At 40.4% G+C, this 17,441-nt stretch overlaps 1 protein-coding gene across 1 annotated transcript; it reads left to right on the forward strand.

The window, feature by feature from the left end:
• The first annotated feature begins 11,250 nt into the window (after positions 1-11,250).
• On the forward strand, positions 11,251-13,537 carry LOC308095898 (E3 ubiquitin-protein ligase TRIM39-like). Its single transcript, XM_080443038.1, has 2 exons — positions 11,251-11,358; positions 11,524-13,537. Exon 2 carries the CDS (start codon positions 11,541-11,543, stop codon positions 13,182-13,184), a length of 1,644 nt encoding a protein of 547 aa, XP_080299164.1. The 5' UTR covers positions 11,251-11,358; positions 11,524-11,540; the 3' UTR covers positions 13,185-13,537.
• The last annotated feature ends 3,904 nt before the right edge of the window (positions 13,538-17,441 follow it).

Here is a 17,441-nt window from a genome sequence, read left to right on the forward strand (position 1 = left end):
TATTTGTAAAACCCAAACTCAGACGTAAAGGGTGCAATAGCACTGATTTATTATTATTTTATTTTTTTTAAATGGAGATGGTTTCTGCCGACAGCGACGATATGCATTAGACCACAGACCCCCTTTTGATATCTTTGGGACCTTAAGGCCAGACCGCACCAATGCAACTAGTCACTTCCAATTTAACTTGGTTATCCTGTATCCTGTATGAGTTCTGTCTTCTGATTGGATACAATAGGTATCCTGACCTGAAAACATTTTCTCTTTACTAAAGAGCTGGAGACCCCTGTTACAAAAAAGAAAAGGAGAAAAAAATTGCTATTTAACACTTAGTTTAACATTTAAAAAATTGCACCTTTGAGTTAAACTCATTATTTTCATTTGTTAATGTGCAGGAATCATGTATATCAGGTGTCTTGTACTTTAATGCAATCCTATAGAACAGTTAATTGAAAATATGAATGTAATGATTCTAATATGAATGATTGTTTTTTTCATGTAGCTGCATGCATGAATTATATAAGAAGTAAAATGTGATTCTTCAAAATAAGTCATCAGTTGTAATTAATTTGCAAATGTGTGTGAACTCCTTGAATTCTACTCACTAATTGGTGATATTGTCTTAGAATGTACTATGTCAATGAATACAAATGGGGTGGACAAAGTACTCAACTACAAGTGAAAGTTCCACGGTCAAATTTGTACTTGAGTTAATGTACTGGACTAATTGCTTTTAAAAATGCTTTTAAATAATACCAAATTACAAAGTACATTTTCTTTTTAATATCAACGCATTGCCGTAATTGAAATTACGGCAAGTCTTTATAATGATGGTTACCAAAAACTCTGCTCCCCTGATCATCTCCCCTTTCAATCACACAGATTAGATTTTGCGTGCCGTGCTCTGCCATGGCACTACCCGCTTTGGAGGTGTGTAAGATTGCTATCTTGCCCATACACGTATGAGAAAGTGCATAGCGGGATTTCAGACAACCCACTATTCCTTATCATCCATTTGGTTGTTTACAAGAGCGCCCGCCTGCAATGGAAATGTCCGGGCGCACATTGTGCATGCATGATCCCAGAGCCCATCTGAAAGATTCATATTTCACTCACAATTTATGTGGCATTTCAAATAGATCATTCCTTCATTAAACCTATGAAATAAGATACAAGTTTACCTCACAATGTGACTCATGCACTGCTGTTATTGTCTCCCAGGCCAATATTGCAGGAGGTGGACATTATGTTTTCACCCCGGTCAGTCCATCTGTGTTCAGCAAGATTTTGCATGGACATTCCCAGTAGGGAACGAAGAACGTCCACCCAACATCTTTCAAATCAGCCTCATGGTGGTGCTATAACATTTTTTTGCGAGGTTGTACAATAATTTTCTTTCCTCACTGGATTCCTTCATGAGTGCAGTGTTGTCACCTTTGAATGAAGGATATCATATTGTATGTTTTATGTGGACAGTGTGAATGTTGAATGCATTCTGTCTACATGTGTTCAAACTGTGCCAGGTGTTGGAGCCAGATGTTAAACACATTTCACAAACAATGTCTCTCCAACCAGCAAAACGCTGACAATTTATTACAATAAAGCAAATAAAATCTACTTTAATGTCTGTATGCAGCTCATAATAGCTCCATAAATTATGATTGATCCATGCTATATGCTAGTTGTCTTGTCGACTAAAACTGATGCAAAGTCTGTTGCAAATTATGTTGCAAAAAAACATACAATTAAAAATACTATGGAAATGTCTATATCATAATGTGCCTTGGAGTTGGCCATCAGTTGGTTAAGTGGTGTAATACAGTTTTATGGATTTTTTTATAGACCTTTGGAACACTCCACTGTTACAAGCTCTCCTCATGACAAACAACATAAACGCTTGCGCTACAATATTTAAAAGATTACTGATATACAAGCTCACTAGGAGTTGTAATGTGAGCTTGTAGTTCTGCTAGAAAAACATTGAATTGTTGGAATTCTTTGTTTTTGTTTTTTTAGCTAAACTTGGGCACCGCTGGATTGATTGGTGTGAAACGTTGCACACACACTCCCAGTAGGCCAAAAACTAAGGAAGATTTGGCCTCATGATTTTGGCACCACAAACGAACAGTTGCACCATCTGTCATACAAACTCTATTTCCCCTCACAGTTTCCTCGTGTCCTGATGGCTGCAACCCACGACTGACACAGTCCTGGGTAGGCAACCTGGCCTGGCGAATATCTTATATCACTGAGAACACAGGAGGAAATAGGAGATTTAATCATTCTGTTAAGACTCATCTACTTCAGGTCAAACTTCACAGTACATGACAGCCTCCAATACAAACAGCAGTGCACTATAAAGCAATATCTATGGACTTGGATCGAAAACATGGTTGATGATGATGACACTCTAAAAACAACAACCAATGTTTAAAGTGCCAGTATGACAGAGGAAAAAAGCAATATTTTTAAAATTCTGTCGCTCGTCTCAGGCAATATTCTATTCACCTCATAGAAAAGATGTAATAATAGACATTATTATTCTGTATTTGTCAACCTGCTCACAGCAAGGAAGAGTCTAGCGAATGGATAACTTTTACGATGTGTGAATCAAAGCTGACTGTCATCCTAATGATTCATCAGAAGCTCAAGTACAACACACCCATAGCAATGTGACAGCTAAGAGCATATTCTCTACATAAACTTCACATCAACAGGATTTTATCACTTAGAGAGAAGACTTAACGACAGACAGGTGAGTACAGTATAGATATAGTTTTCAGTACACAACATGACAAAATTGTTCAGTTGTTCTTTTTGTCTGAATAATTTCAGTGAGGTAGACTCTACGTTGTCTCCATTATGTTTCTCAATACACTGTATGTAATGTATACTGTAATATATATTGTTGTTGGTATAAGTACAATTTATATTTTCATTCATATTCTCAATGTGTAGAAATGGCGACTATCTGTCTGAAGAGCAGTTCCTGTGTTCTATCTATCTGTGTTCACTGATCCAATCACCACTCCATGTGGACACAACTACTGCAAAACCTGTATCACACATCATTGGGAAAGTACTGATGTGTGCAATGTGTCCGAGTGTCCATTATGTAACGAAACCTTCTATAGGAGACCAGAAGTCTTTGTTAATAAAGTTCTCGCAGAGATGGCTGATCAGTTCAAGAAGTCAAAGCAGCTGAAAGAAACGTCAAGCACAAATCAAGAACATGTTAAACCAGGTGGAGTCTCCTGTGACATCTGTACTGATGCAAAACTGAAAGCCGTGAATGTCACAGTCTCTGTCTTTGTCTTTGTGTCTGTCCTTGTGTGTGTCTTTATGAGTGGGCGTGTGTTTTGGGCGTAGGCTTGGCTCCAGCTCCCAGCTTGGCACACCTGTTTCCAGTTCCCTCATCTCCCTCACCTGTCTGCCATCAGCTCATCACCTCCAGTATTTAAAGCCATGCTCTTCTCTCCACGCAATGCCAGATCATTTCACAAACTCCCAGTGTGTGGTAACGTTTTTTGCCTGCTAACTCAGTCCTAGTTATTTTCCTTGTGCTACAGTTAGTGTTCTTGAACCGTGTTCCGTGTACGCCTCGTGACTCACTCCTCTCTCCTGTGTTACAGTAACCTAACTCACCTGCCAGCCTGCCTGCCTGCCGTGCCTGCCTGCCAGCTCCCTTCGACCAACACCACCAACCACTCCACTCCTTTGTTTGAATAAACACCCTTGGACTTTGACTATTGTCTCGTTTCTGCGTTTCTGCATTGATCAGGTGCATATACATAAGGTATACTATTGTCACAGTTATGCTAATCGTGACAATGAATCGTGACTAATCCCTCAGTGAATGATATGGTTCAACATTTTAATCTCAAATTAGAGTCAGCTCTCGACATAGTGGCTCCTATGAAAACTAAAAAGAAACTTAACTCTAGAGTAACACCCTGGATCGACGCGCACATGCGCTCACTCAAGAAAGAATGTCGTAAAGCTGAGCGAATTTGGAGAAAAAACAAACTCACTGTCCACCTAGAGATCTTTAAGAAGTCAACAGTGGCCTATAACAAAGCACTGCGCTTGGCAAGGCAGGCATATTTTTCACGCATTATCAATGACAACAAGCAAAATGCCAGAGTCTTATTCTCCACCATTGAACATCTCTTAAACCCCCCCCCAGGCTTACAAGGAGTCGCTCCCTGCTTCTAAAGCTAAGTGTGATGAGTTCGCATCCTTTTTTGAAAACAAAATTTTTAGCATTCGAGCTGTTATTATGAATGCTGCTGCTAGCACTGCAAATGCGGCAAATGGTGCAAAAATGTAGATCCCTCCAGAGGAAGCCTAATATCATTCTGCGCAATTAACGAAGAGGAACTCCGTAAAACTATATCACAGATGACATCATCTTGCTCACTGGATGTAATACCCACCCCGTTTCTCAAAGAGGTTTTAGACAGTGTTATTGGAGATATCCTAAGAATTGTAAACAGCTCTCTACTTTCAGGCGTCTTTCCAGACTCACTGAAAACGGCTGTAGTCAGGCCGCTACTCAAGAAACACAACCTTGATCCATTGGTGCTGGGTAATTATAGACCAATCTCAAATCTGCCATTTTTGGGCAAGGTCTTAGAAAAAAACTATCTTTCATCAACTGGATGTGTTCCTACAGAACAATAAGGTTCATAACAAATTCCAATCTGGCTTCAGGAAAGGTCATAGTACAGAAACAGCACTTGTAAAAGTAATTAATGATCTAAGGGTGTCCGCTGACGACAAAAATGTATCTGTTCTCCTACTTCTTGACTTAACCGCTGCTTTTGATACGATTGATCACACAATTCTACTACAACGTTTGGAGTACTGGATTGGTTTGTCAGGCACAGCCTTGTCTTGGTTTCACTCTTACCTAACAGGCAGAAGCTATTTTGTCAGTCTAGCTAACTTTGACTCAGACAAACACAACATCTGTTCTGGTATTCCACAGGGCTCAATTCTGGGTCCCTTATTGTTCTCCCTGTATATACTACCGCTGGGAGAACTCATCGCCGATCACGGAGTGAACTTCCATTTCTATGCTGATGATACCCAGCTGTATCTTTCAGTAGCTCCAGACGACCCCTGCGCTCTAGACCCATTGTTGACCTGTCTGTCCAGTATAAAATGCTGGATGAGTGAGAACTTTCTTAAGCTAAATGAGGATAAAACAGAAGTTCTCATAATTGGCTCCAGTGAGCAGAGAGAATCAATAACAAGTAGACTTGGTAACCTGGCTGTAGAAAGTAACACCACAGTAAAGAACCTGGGGGTGATTATCGATTCTGAATTGAATTTCAATACACACATTAATCATGTCACCAAGATTGCTTTCTTTCATCTTAGAAATATTGCGCGAATTAGAGACTATCTGTCGTTAGACGATGCAAAAACGCTGATCCACGCTTTTGTTTTCTCTCGGCTTGATTACTGCAACGCACTCTACTCTGGCCTGCCAAAGAAAACAACTGACAGATTACAACTTGTTCAAAATGCGGCAGCCAGAATTTTAACTAAAACCAGGATGAGAGAACATATCACTCCAGTTCTTGCTTCACTACACTGGCTCCCGGTTGTTTTTAGGATTGATTTTAAAATTATTTTAATAGTTTATAAAGCTCTAAATGGTCTGGCACCCTCCTACCTCTCTGACTGCCTAGAGAGATATGTTCCAAACCGGGCCCTCAGGTCTTCAAGTGCTGACCTGCTCGAGGTGCCTACAATGACATATAAAAAATACGGTGAAGCAGCATTCTGCTTTTACGGACCGACAGTGTGGAATAAACTCCCATTACACTTAAGACAGGCAGCCTCTGTCGATAGCTTTAAAGCACAGTTTCTCAATACACTGTATGTAATGTATACTGTAATATATATTGTTGTTGGTATAAGTACAATTTATATTTTCATTCATATTCTCAATGTGTAGAAATGGCGACTATCTGTCTGAAGAGCAGTTCCTGTGTTCTATCTATCTGTGTTCACTGATCCAATCACCACTCCATGTGGACACAACTACTGCAAAACCTGTATCACACATCATTGGGAAAGTACTGATGTGTGCAATGTGTCCGAGTGTCCATTATGTAACGAAACCTTCTATAGGAGACCAGAAGTCTTTGTTAATAAAGTTCTCGCAGAGATGGCTGATCAGTTCAAGAAGTCAAAGCAGCTGAAAGAAACGTCAAGCACAAATCAAGAACATGTTAAACCAGGTGGAGTCTCCTGTGACATCTGTACTGATGCAAAACTGAAAGCCGTGAATGTCACAGTCTCTGTCTTTGTCTTTGTGTCTGTCCTTGTGTGTGTCTTTATGAGTGGGCGTGTGTTTTGGGCGTAGGCTTGGCTCCAGCTCCCAGCTTGGCACACCTGTTTCCAGTTCCCTCATCTCCCTCACCTGTCTGCCATCAGCTCATCACCTCCAGTATTTAAAGCCATGCTCTTCTCTCCACGCAATGCCAGATCATTTCACAAACTCCCAGTGTGTGGTAACGTTTTTTGCCTGCTAACTCAGTCCTAGTTATTTTCCTTGTGCTACAGTTAGTGTTCTTGAACCGTGTTCCGTGTACGCCTCGTGACTCACTCCTCTCTCCTGTGTTACAGTAACCTAACTCACCTGCCAGCCTGCCTGCCTGCCGTGCCTGCCTGCCAGCTCCCTTCGACCAACACCACCAACCACTCCACTCCTTTGTTTGAATAAACACCCTTGGACTTTGACTATTGTCTCGTTTCTGCATTTCTGCATTGATCAGGTGCATATACATAAGGTATACTATTGTCACAGTTATGCTAATCGTGACAATGAATCGTGACTAATCCCTCAGTGAATGATATGGTTCAACATTTTAATCTCAAATTAGAGTCAGCTCTCGACATAGTGGCTCCTATGAAAACTAAAAAGAAACTTAACTCTAGAGTAACACCCTGGATCGACGCGCACATGCGCTCACTCAAGAAAGAATGTCGTAAAGCTGAGCGAATTTGGAGAAAAAACAAACTCACTGTCCACCTAGAGATCTTTAAGAAGTCAACAGTGGCCTATAACAAAGCACTGCGCTTGGCAAGGCAGGCATTTTTCACGCATTATCAATGACAACAAGCAAAATGCCAGAGTCTTATTCTCCACCATTGAACATCTCTTAAACCCCCCCCCCAGGCTTACAAGGAGTCGCTCCCTGCTTCTAAAGCTAAGTGTGATGAGTTCGCATCCTTTTTTGAAAACAACATTTTTAGCATTCGAGCTGTTATTATGAATGCTGCTGCTAGCACTGCAAATGCGGCAAATGGTGCAAAAATGTAGATCCCTCCAGAGGAAGCCTAATATCATTCTGCGCAATTAACGAAGAGGAACTCCGTAAAACTATATCACAGATGACATCATCTTGCTCACTGGATGTAATACCCACCCCGTTTCTCAAAGAGGTTTTAGACAGTGTTATTGGAGATATCCTAAGAATTGTAAACAGCTCTCTACTTTCAGGCGTCTTTCCAGACTCACTGAAAACGGCTGTAGTCAGGCCGCTACTCAAGAAACACAACCTTGATCCATTGGTGCTGGGTAATTATAGACCAATCTCAAATCTGCCATTTTTGGGCAAGGTCTTAGAAAAAACTATCTTTCATCAACTGGATGTGTTCCTACAGAACAATAAGGTTCATAAAAAATTCCAATCTGGCTTCAGGAAAGGTCATAGTACAGAAACAGCACTTGTAAAAGTAATTAATGATCTAAGGGTGTCCGCTGACGACAAAAATGTATCTGTTCTCGTACTTCTTGACTTAACCGCTGCTTTTGATACGATTGATCACACAATTCTACTACAACGTTTGGAGTACTGGATTGGTTTGTCAGGCACAGCCTTGTCTTGGTTTCACTCTTACCTAACAGGCAGAAGCTATTTTGTCAGTCTAGCTAACTTTGACTCAGACAAACACAACATCTGTTCTGGTATTCCACAGGGCTCAATTCTGGGTCCCTTATTGTTCTCCCTGTATATACTACCGCTGGGAGAACTCATCGCCGATCACGGAGTGAACTTCCATTTCTATGCTGATGATACCCAGCTGTATCTTTCAGTAGCTCCAGACGACCCCTGCGCTCTAGACCCATTGTTGACCTGTCTGTCCAGTATAAAATGCTGGATGAGTGAGAACTTTCTTAAGCTAAATGAGGATAAAACAGAAGTTCTCATAATTGGCTCCAGTGAGCAGAGAGAATCAATAACAAGTAGACTTGGTAACCTGGCTGTAGAAAGTAACACCACAGTAAAGAACCTGGGGGTGATTATCGATTCTGAATTGAATTTCAATACACACATTAATCATGTCACCAAGATTGCTTTCTTTCATCTTAGAAATATTGCGCGAATTAGAGACTATCTGTCGTTAGACGATGCAAAAACGCTGATCCACGCTTTTGTTTTCTCTCGGCTTGATTACTGCAACGCACTCTACTCTGGCCTGCCAAAGAAAACAACTGACAGATTACAACTTGTTCAAAATGCGGCAGCCAGAATTTTAACTAAAACCAGGATGAGAGAACATATCACTCCAGTTCTTGCTTCACTACACTGGCTCCCGGTTGTTTTTAGGATTGATTTTAAAATTATTTTAATAGTTTATAAAGCTCTAAATGGTCTGGCACCCTCCTACCTCTCTGACTGCCTAGAGAGATATGTTCCAAACCGGGCCCTCAGGTCTTCAAGTGCTGACCTGCTCGAGGTGCCTACAATGACATATAAAAAATACGGTGAAGCAGCATTCTGCTTTTACGGACCGACAGTGTGGAATAAACTCCCATTACACTTAAGACAGGCAGCCTCTGTCGATAGCTTTAAAGCACAGCTCAAGACCTATTACTTCACTCTTGCTTTTAGCTGATTCTTTGGTTGATTTTTAATTCCTCACTGTATTCCCTATTTTAATGTTGTTTTATGCCTTTGCTTTTGCCTTTGCTTTTATTTTATTTTATTTTATTTTTGTTTGCTTTATTGTTAAATTGGTTCTAACTGTAATTGTATTCTTGCTCTGTAAAGCACTTTGAGCTGCATTTCATGTCATGAAAGGTGCTATACAAATAAAGTTTATTATTATTATTATTATTAATAGTAATTTATATCTGCAAAGTAACTAGTAACTAAAGTTTTCAAGTAATTGTAGTGGAGTAAAAGTACAATATTTGCCTCTGAGATGTAATGGAGTAGAAGTAAAAGTACTGAAAATATGAAATACTCCAGTAAAGTTAAAGTACAGTACTTGAGTAAATGTACTTAGTTACTTTACATCACTGGACAAGTCTGATGCACCACGGTGGGCAGGCACTTTAGCACTGCGCCACCTGAGCGCCAGTGTGGTACCTGTACTGTACATGATTGCATCAGGTGACAACAAGTTAGCTAGAAGTAACGTTTACTAATAGCTGCCTTCATTCACAGAAAATGTCTAAACATCACTTTTTTTTTAAGACAATGGCTTAATTGATTGGCTATTGGCTTCCAAAGTAGGCTACATGTGAGGAGCCCGTTTTTGAAGACCAAAATTCCACAATGCACTAACACTCTCACCGCCGGGCCCGTAGCCTACGGGCTGATAAATCCAACTGTACAGCGCCGATCCCGTAGCCTACGGGCTGTGGTGCTTTTTCCTTTTTTTCGAAAAAAAAACCTTTTTTCAATTTTCTAGTATGGCACATTTCATCGTAACACCACCGGAAATGGAATTATTCAGGATCACGTTTTGCAGATCCCGTAGGCCTCCATTCTAAAGCGCACACTGAAACGCCATTTTCTTCGATTGTAGTTTTTCTCCTCGCTGATCACTGTTTAACATAAACCGTTCTAACTACAACATGGCGGCTCCGTTTGACACGTGTTTTGGACTGGTACACGCAGGGAGATCTCCGATGTTTACAAACAGTGCACAGCTCAATCCTAAGGATTTTAACGAGGTCTATGGCGACGTGAAAAAAACAAAACAACAATAAAACGTTGGCACTGGTGAGTACATTATGAGATTAACCTCTGGCGGTCAATGCGTTAACCTCCTACTGCAATCTACAATTGTCAACATGCTCACAGCCTGAAAGAGTCAAGCGAAGGGTTAACTTTTACAAGGTATGAAGGAATGCTGAATGGCATCTCAGTGATGATATCAGAAGCAGGAGCAAAACACATCTGTGTTACAGCTCAGATCATATTCTCTACATAAACCTCATATCAACAGGATTGTCAGGCATAGGCCTACTGTAGGTATTTCTGGTGATATTATTATATGCAAAAACATTATATTGATGAAAATGTCCATCATACGCTGGAATAGTGTTGACCCCTGATTTCAAATATTGCCACATGTTTGTTGGTTTGAATGCATAAACAATTGAGGAAAAAAATAAATCTAGCATGTGAAACATACCGTCTACACTCGCACAATAAGGACAACTTTATTTAGGCAACGTTTCAGTCAATAGACCTTCTTCGGGCATTTTATTTTATTGTATCCTGACGTCTGATCCCTGCCTACACACCCGTCTCTGAGTTGATCAGGTGCATATACATATAAAGGTCCTCCTTTGGCTCTGAGGCATTGGTATCTCGGGCGCCATTTTAAGAGTAGGCAAGCTTCCGCGTGTGTCACAGAAGGGGGCGTTCGGTAGGCCAATCAGAGGCAGGTGGGGACGGGTCTTTTCGTAAGAGCAGCCGCACAGCAAAAGTCAGTTAGACTCGTGATTGGCCAGTAGTCAACGCTCTGTGATTGGCCAGTAGTCACTTTGAATGGTAGCTTGCCTAATCTAAAATGGCGACCGCGATACCAGTCGCTCCAACAAACTGCAGAGGCCAATGAGGTATCTAGGTTTCTATATCTATGATCAGGTGTGCATAAGACGTCGCATTTCCTGGTGTGTGAAACATAAAATGAGTTATACTTTACAATTTCCACCCCTGTCCATGTGTGTGTCTGCTAATCTCGGGCCCAAGGAACCCCCCCCCCCCCCCCCCACACACACACACACATTATCTCTGATACTCCATTCCGATTGGTTACTATTGGCTTCCAAAGTATGTGGGAGGAGCCCTTTTTGGAAGAAAAAACTGCCGCAATGCATTAACCTCCTGCTATCTACAATTGTCAACTTGCTCACAGCATGAAAGAGTCCGGGAAGGGTTAACTTTTACAAGGTATGAAGGAATGCTGAATGGCATCTCAGTGTTGTATCAAAACCACAAGTAAAACACATCCGTGTTACAGCTCAGATCATATTCTCTACATGAACTCACATCAACAGGATTGTATCATTAACAGAGAAGACTTAAGGACAGATAGGTGAGTACAGGAAAGATATGATTGTCAGTAAACAACATGAAAAAAATGCCTGACATTGCACAGTTGTTCTATGTGTTTGAATTAAGTATTTCACATTTCACGTGTCTCCATTATAGTTTTTCAATACACTATATGTATTTACTGTACTATATTTTGTAATTCAAGATTGTTGGTGTGTAGAAATGGCGTCTGCCAGCAGTCTCCATTCTGAAGAGCAGTTCCTGTGTTCTATCTGTCTGGATGTGTTCACTGATCCAGTCACTATTCCATGTGGACACAACTACTGTAAAACCTGTATCACACAACACTGGGACAGTACTGATGTGTCAAAGTGTCCACTATGCAACAAAACCTTCTATATGAGACCAGAAGTCTTTGTTAATAAAGTTCTCGCAGAGATGGCTGATCAGTTCAGGAAGTCAAAGCAGCTGAAAGAAACTTCCAACTCAAATCCAGAACCGGCTAAACCAGGTGAAGTCTCCTGTGACGTCTGTACTGACACCAAACTCAAAGCCCAGAAGTCCTGCCTGGTGTGTCTGACCTCCTACTGTGAGACTCACCTGGAGCCTCATCTGAGAGTCACAACATTAAAACGACACAAACTAATCGATCCTGTAAAGAACCTGGAAGACATGATTTGTAAGAAACATGACAGACCTCTGGAGCTGTTTTGTAAGACTGACCACGTGTGTGTTTGTCTGCTCTGCACTCAGTTAGATCATAAGTCACATCGAATTGTATCTCTGGAAGAGGAATATGAAGGAAAGAAGGCTGAGCTGGGAAAGACAGAGGCTGATGTTCAGCAGATGATCCATGAGAGACAACTGAAGATTCAGGAAGTCAAACACTCAGTAGAGCTCAGCAAGAAAGATGCAGACAGAGAGATAGCAGACAGTGTGCAGGTCTTCACTGCTCTTGTAAGCTGTATTGAGAGAATCCAGACTGAGCTCATTGATGTGATTGAAGAGAAGCAGAAAACAACAGAGAAACAGGCTGAAGGCTTCATTAAAGATCTGCAACACGAAATCACTCAGTTAGAGAAGAGAAGCTCTGAGCTGAAGCAGCTCTCACACACTGAAGACCACCTCTGCCTCCTCCAGAACTTCCCATCCATTAGCACCCCTCCACCCACCAAGGACTGGACAAAGGTCAATGTCCATCAGTCTTCAAATGTGGGGACTGTGAGGACAGCTGTGGCTCAGCTGGAGAAGACACTCAGTCAAGAGATGGAGAAACTGTGTGATGCTGAGCTGAGGAGGATCCAGCAATATGCAGTGGATGTAACTCTGGACCCTGATACAGCACACCGCCAACTCATCCTGTCTGAGGATGGGAAACAAGTGATCCATGGAGACTTCTCTCCATGGCTGCCAGACAACAAAGAGAGATTTTATTCATCTGTTTCTGTCTTAGGAAGGCAAAGCTTCTCCTCAGGAAGGTTTTATTATGAGGTTCAGGTTAAAGAGAAGACATACTGGGATTTAGGAGTGGCTAGAGAGTCCATCAACAGGATGATTAATCCAATCCCACTGAGCCCCAACAATGGTTACTGGACTATAGTGTTGAGGAATGAAAATAAGTACCTGGCTGCTGCTGACTCTGCTGTTCTCCTCCCTGTAAGAGAGATGGTCCAGACAGTGGGAGTGTTTGTGGATTATGAGGAGGGTCTGGTCTCCTTTTATGATGTGGAGTCCAGAGTTCATCTCTACTCTTTCACTGGCTGCACCTTCACTGAGAAACTTTATCAATTCTTCAGTCCTGGTCTTAATAATAATGGTAAAAACTCTGCTCCCCTGATCATCTCTCCTGTCAATCACACAGATTAGAGGGTATTCAACTAGATTAGACAGGGGGGCAAAATTGTTAAATGAATTGAGGTCGGGGGCCACAGGCCTACGTAAACAAAAAAAATAACCAGTGTTCCAGGTTAACCGTTTAACCGGTAACGGTTAAGACATATGTAACCAGTTAATACCAATGGTTAATATCTATTTTTCATTTAATTGTTAGTGCAAATGCACTTTCCCCCCCAACCTAAAGTGGTGCCTGGAGGCAGATGCACAGCCACCACGTAAGACTGCAATTCTGCCTTAAGTTAAACACAGGGAAATAAAGTACCATGCGCACTTCAAGAAGTTGACAAGCTGACATAGACCTGAAGGCTGTGGGATTTTTTTGTTTCACAGAATAACCATTGGTACCATTGGTATTAACTGGTTACATACAATTTTGGCCCCCTGTCTAATCTAGTTGAATACCCCATAGCAATTGTCGTATATGGTCCATTGATCAGACAGGAAAAACACTATTCCATAACTATTCCCTAAGTGCAAGAATACACAAGAATCCAGTTTGAAAGAGGGTTTGTCCATAGAAATGTATTTATTTCCACAGACGTGACACCTGCATTGCCAATCCACAGAGTGTAACTTAAATCACCAAAACATTGTACTTTATACAGACAGACATTTGACATAGGACCTCCTCCCAGTCCTCCTTCTTGACCACTTACAAACAGGTTTTTAGAAGCAAATGGCTTCTTGGGGTGGTCCTTCTCAGTCAACACAATGGATCACACAATCTGTCTTGGTTTTAACACAGAACATGTATCTATCAAACTGCACTTTTACACAAGCTCATATTATGAAATCATTGTTTAACATCTTATTAGCTTCGATATAAGACCACACATATATGTATTCAACCTTGTATGAATGATTTAGACAAAAAGAGATGATTTAAGAGGAATGGCATTATTCTTAGATTCAAGACAAGAGCAACTGGTTCTGCTCCCCCTAGAGTCAGCTGTCCTCTTCTTTTCTTGCCCTATTAGGTGTAAGACTGTGTGCCTCACAGTCTCCTTAATTTAGAATGCTATTTCTTAACCCCAGTACTTTTCCGGCTTCCTCCTTATTTTACTGAAACAATGTCATTCTTGAATAGGTTTGCCATCCTGCTGTCTCTGTTATTAACCCTTAATAAATGATATAGTCCTGGATACCATACAATAATTACTATCAGAATATAGAGCTATTTAACACTTATTTTTAACAAAAGAAAATTACTTACTGCACCTTTAAATGTAGGGTAAGTTATAAATATTTGTTAAACCAATTGTTAAATTGGTCTATGTTCTGATAGTACTCATTGTTTGTTCAGGAGTCTCCATGTCTCTCCAGCGCTTTATTAAACAGAAAATGCATTTTCAGGTCATACCAATTGTATTCAATCAGGAGAGAGAACAGATTAAACAAGTGAAGTGACAACACAAATAAATGAGCAGAACATTATTACTATCACAATATAGAGCTTTAACCTTTTTTGCAAACAAAGGTTTTGTTTTTAGAATAATATCACTTACCCAAGTTAAATGTCATTAATTCATTTGCAGGAATCATGTATATCAAGAATAATATTTGATTGTCAGTGCCTTTAAAACAATTACTATACAGTTAAATGAAAATAGGAATGTAATGATAATCTTTTAGCTGCATGCTATCAATTATAGAAGAAGAACAATGTTATTCTTGAAAACAAATCAGCAGTTGTAATTCAAATGCAAATATCTGTGTGTGAAAACTGCTTGAATTTTACTCACTTTGATGTGCAAATAAAAATAAAATGTCAAGAATTAAACTGATTGGTGATGTTCATCTTAGAATGTAGTATGTCACTGTATACATCAGTCAGTGGTGGGCAAAGTACCCAACCCCAGTATTTGAGACAAAGGTTGCTCTGTCAATTTGACCCTGAGTTAAAGTAGGCTACCTGCTTTTAAAAATACTTAAGTTTTCTCCAGAAATTGTCAAACAATTTAAATAATAGTGAAACTAACAGATCTACAATCTCACAATCTATCGCATTGTGACGGGTTGTGAGCTTGTAGATCTGCCAATTTCACTATATTTGAAATAGAGCTTAAGTGGTTAATTCATGTTGCACTTTTCCCCTTCCTAGAAAGGTAGTGGTGTCTAAAGTACAATATCTGTCTTTGAAATGCAGTGGAATTAAAAGTATCCAAAAATAAAAAATACTCAAGTAAAGTACAGATACTCAAACAGGACTCAAGTGAATGTACTTTGTTACTGTCCACCACTGCATCTTGTTCATCAAATATACTCTGTTACATGTGGGTTAAACTGCCTCACTGGAAACCATTATTTTGTTCACTATGACACCATGGTCTAGTAACTAGTTCACTGGTTCTCAACGTCATGGGACCAAATGGACCCCTAAGGTTCTGTAACTCTGAGAGTGTGCAAATGAACACTCTCAGAGTTACATTAACACTGAGGACTTGACAGCTTAGTTCAGATTCTCAACCCTTTTCATTTCAAGGACCCCCTATTTGTATTAGACCCACGGGACCCCCATTTGATTCTGGGTCCCCAATATGCACTGTCATGCTCAGTGTCCGTCCGTCCGTCCGTCCGTCCGTCCGTCCGTCCGTCCAAAGTTTGTGGGAGGGGCTCGTTTTGTACATATGCCCAGTGGTGGTGTACATGTTTTGTTTTATTTAAGTAAAAGTATCAACACTGCAATGTAGAAATACTCTGTTACAAGTAAAAGTCCGGAATTAAAAATTTACATGAGTAAAAGTACAAAAGTATTGGTATAAAAATGTACTTAAAGTACCAAAAGTAGAAATTACTCATTATGAATGATGTCCCATTTCACAAGTTTTTATAATGGTATACAGGATCTTTTGAAAATAGCAGATCTACAAGCTCATAATGTGTCGCATCGTGATGCATTGTGAGTTCGTCTATTTTCAAATGGCCGAAATGTATATAGGGTTGAAGTGGTTAATGTATGTTTTGTAATAGTAATCAAAATCTACAAAGTAACTAGGTATAGACGCGTCGCAATTCTGGGAAATTGCAAAGTGTGGTTGCGCCGACGCCATGGGAGGAGATCCATTCCAAAATAAAGTTTATCTATAATAAATAAAGTTCATCTATTACTATAGTCTGGTTGCCCTATTCGGGCAACCACACTAACTAAAGTGTTCAAATAATTGTAGTGGAGTAAAAAGTACAATATTTGCGCCTGAGATGTAGTGGAGAAGAAGTAAAAGTACTGAAAACTGGAAATAATCCAGTATTTAATAGTAGTAAAGTAGTAAAGTAAAACAAATACCAAAAAATGTAATAGGACTTGAGCAAATGTACTTAGTTACTTTACACCACTGGCCATCAGATTGTTAAGGGGTGAAATACAGTTTCATGGTCATTGTATATCCCTTCCTGGAGCACTCCACTGTTACCGAGCTCTACCAATACAATTCCTTGCTAGGAAAGATGCCACCTCCTGGTACACTGGCCTCTCACAGCTGCTAAAAATGTATTGCAGACTGCTCAAAACAAATCATTTGGGTCATCCTCAAGATCCATCCACGTACACAACTGGAGTTGGACTTTTGGAGCAGATTAAAAAACTAAACTGGCTAATAGTAGAGAAGCGAACAGCATATGAAAATGCTGCTCACGTTCAAAATGGCAACAAATATGGTATCTGGTATCTGTTGAACTACTTTAAACTGGTGGGTGAGACTCACAGGTATTTTTTCTTTTAGTCAAAATATATAGGCTCCAATACCTTTGCCCTGCTGCTGCTAGTGACCCAAAAGGTTACTAAATGCTAAATGATGCACTTTAATAGACTATTTATTCCACACACTTTAAATGATAAACTGTGAACTTTATTATGAACTATGTAGTTACGTATATAGCACTTTATTTAAGATAGGTTAAATGCATTGACTGCACTGTCATTTATAGGTAAAAAATAGGTTCAATTGCATTGACTGCCCATTTCTTATTTTCTTATGTATATCTGTCTGATGTATTGTTGTGTTTTTGTTTGTTATGTTGTTTATTTTCTCCGCCAGGCCGAAAGGCATGGCGAGAGAGTATGTTTTACCCCCTATCCGTCCGTCCGTCCGTCCGTCCGTCCGTCCGTCCGTCCGTCCGTCCGTCCGTCCGTCCGTCTGCCCGTCTGTCCGTCCGTCTGTGGACAGCTAATCTCCCGCACCGTTGGCTTGATCGCATGACCCTGTTATAGCGCCACCAGGAGGCCGCTTT

The sequence above is a fragment of the Gymnoscopelus braueri genome (genome assembly GCF_963280865.1).
Source record: "Gymnoscopelus braueri genome assembly, chromosome: 11".
Lineage (NCBI taxonomy): Eukaryota > Metazoa > Chordata > Actinopteri > Myctophiformes > Myctophidae > Gymnoscopelus > Gymnoscopelus braueri.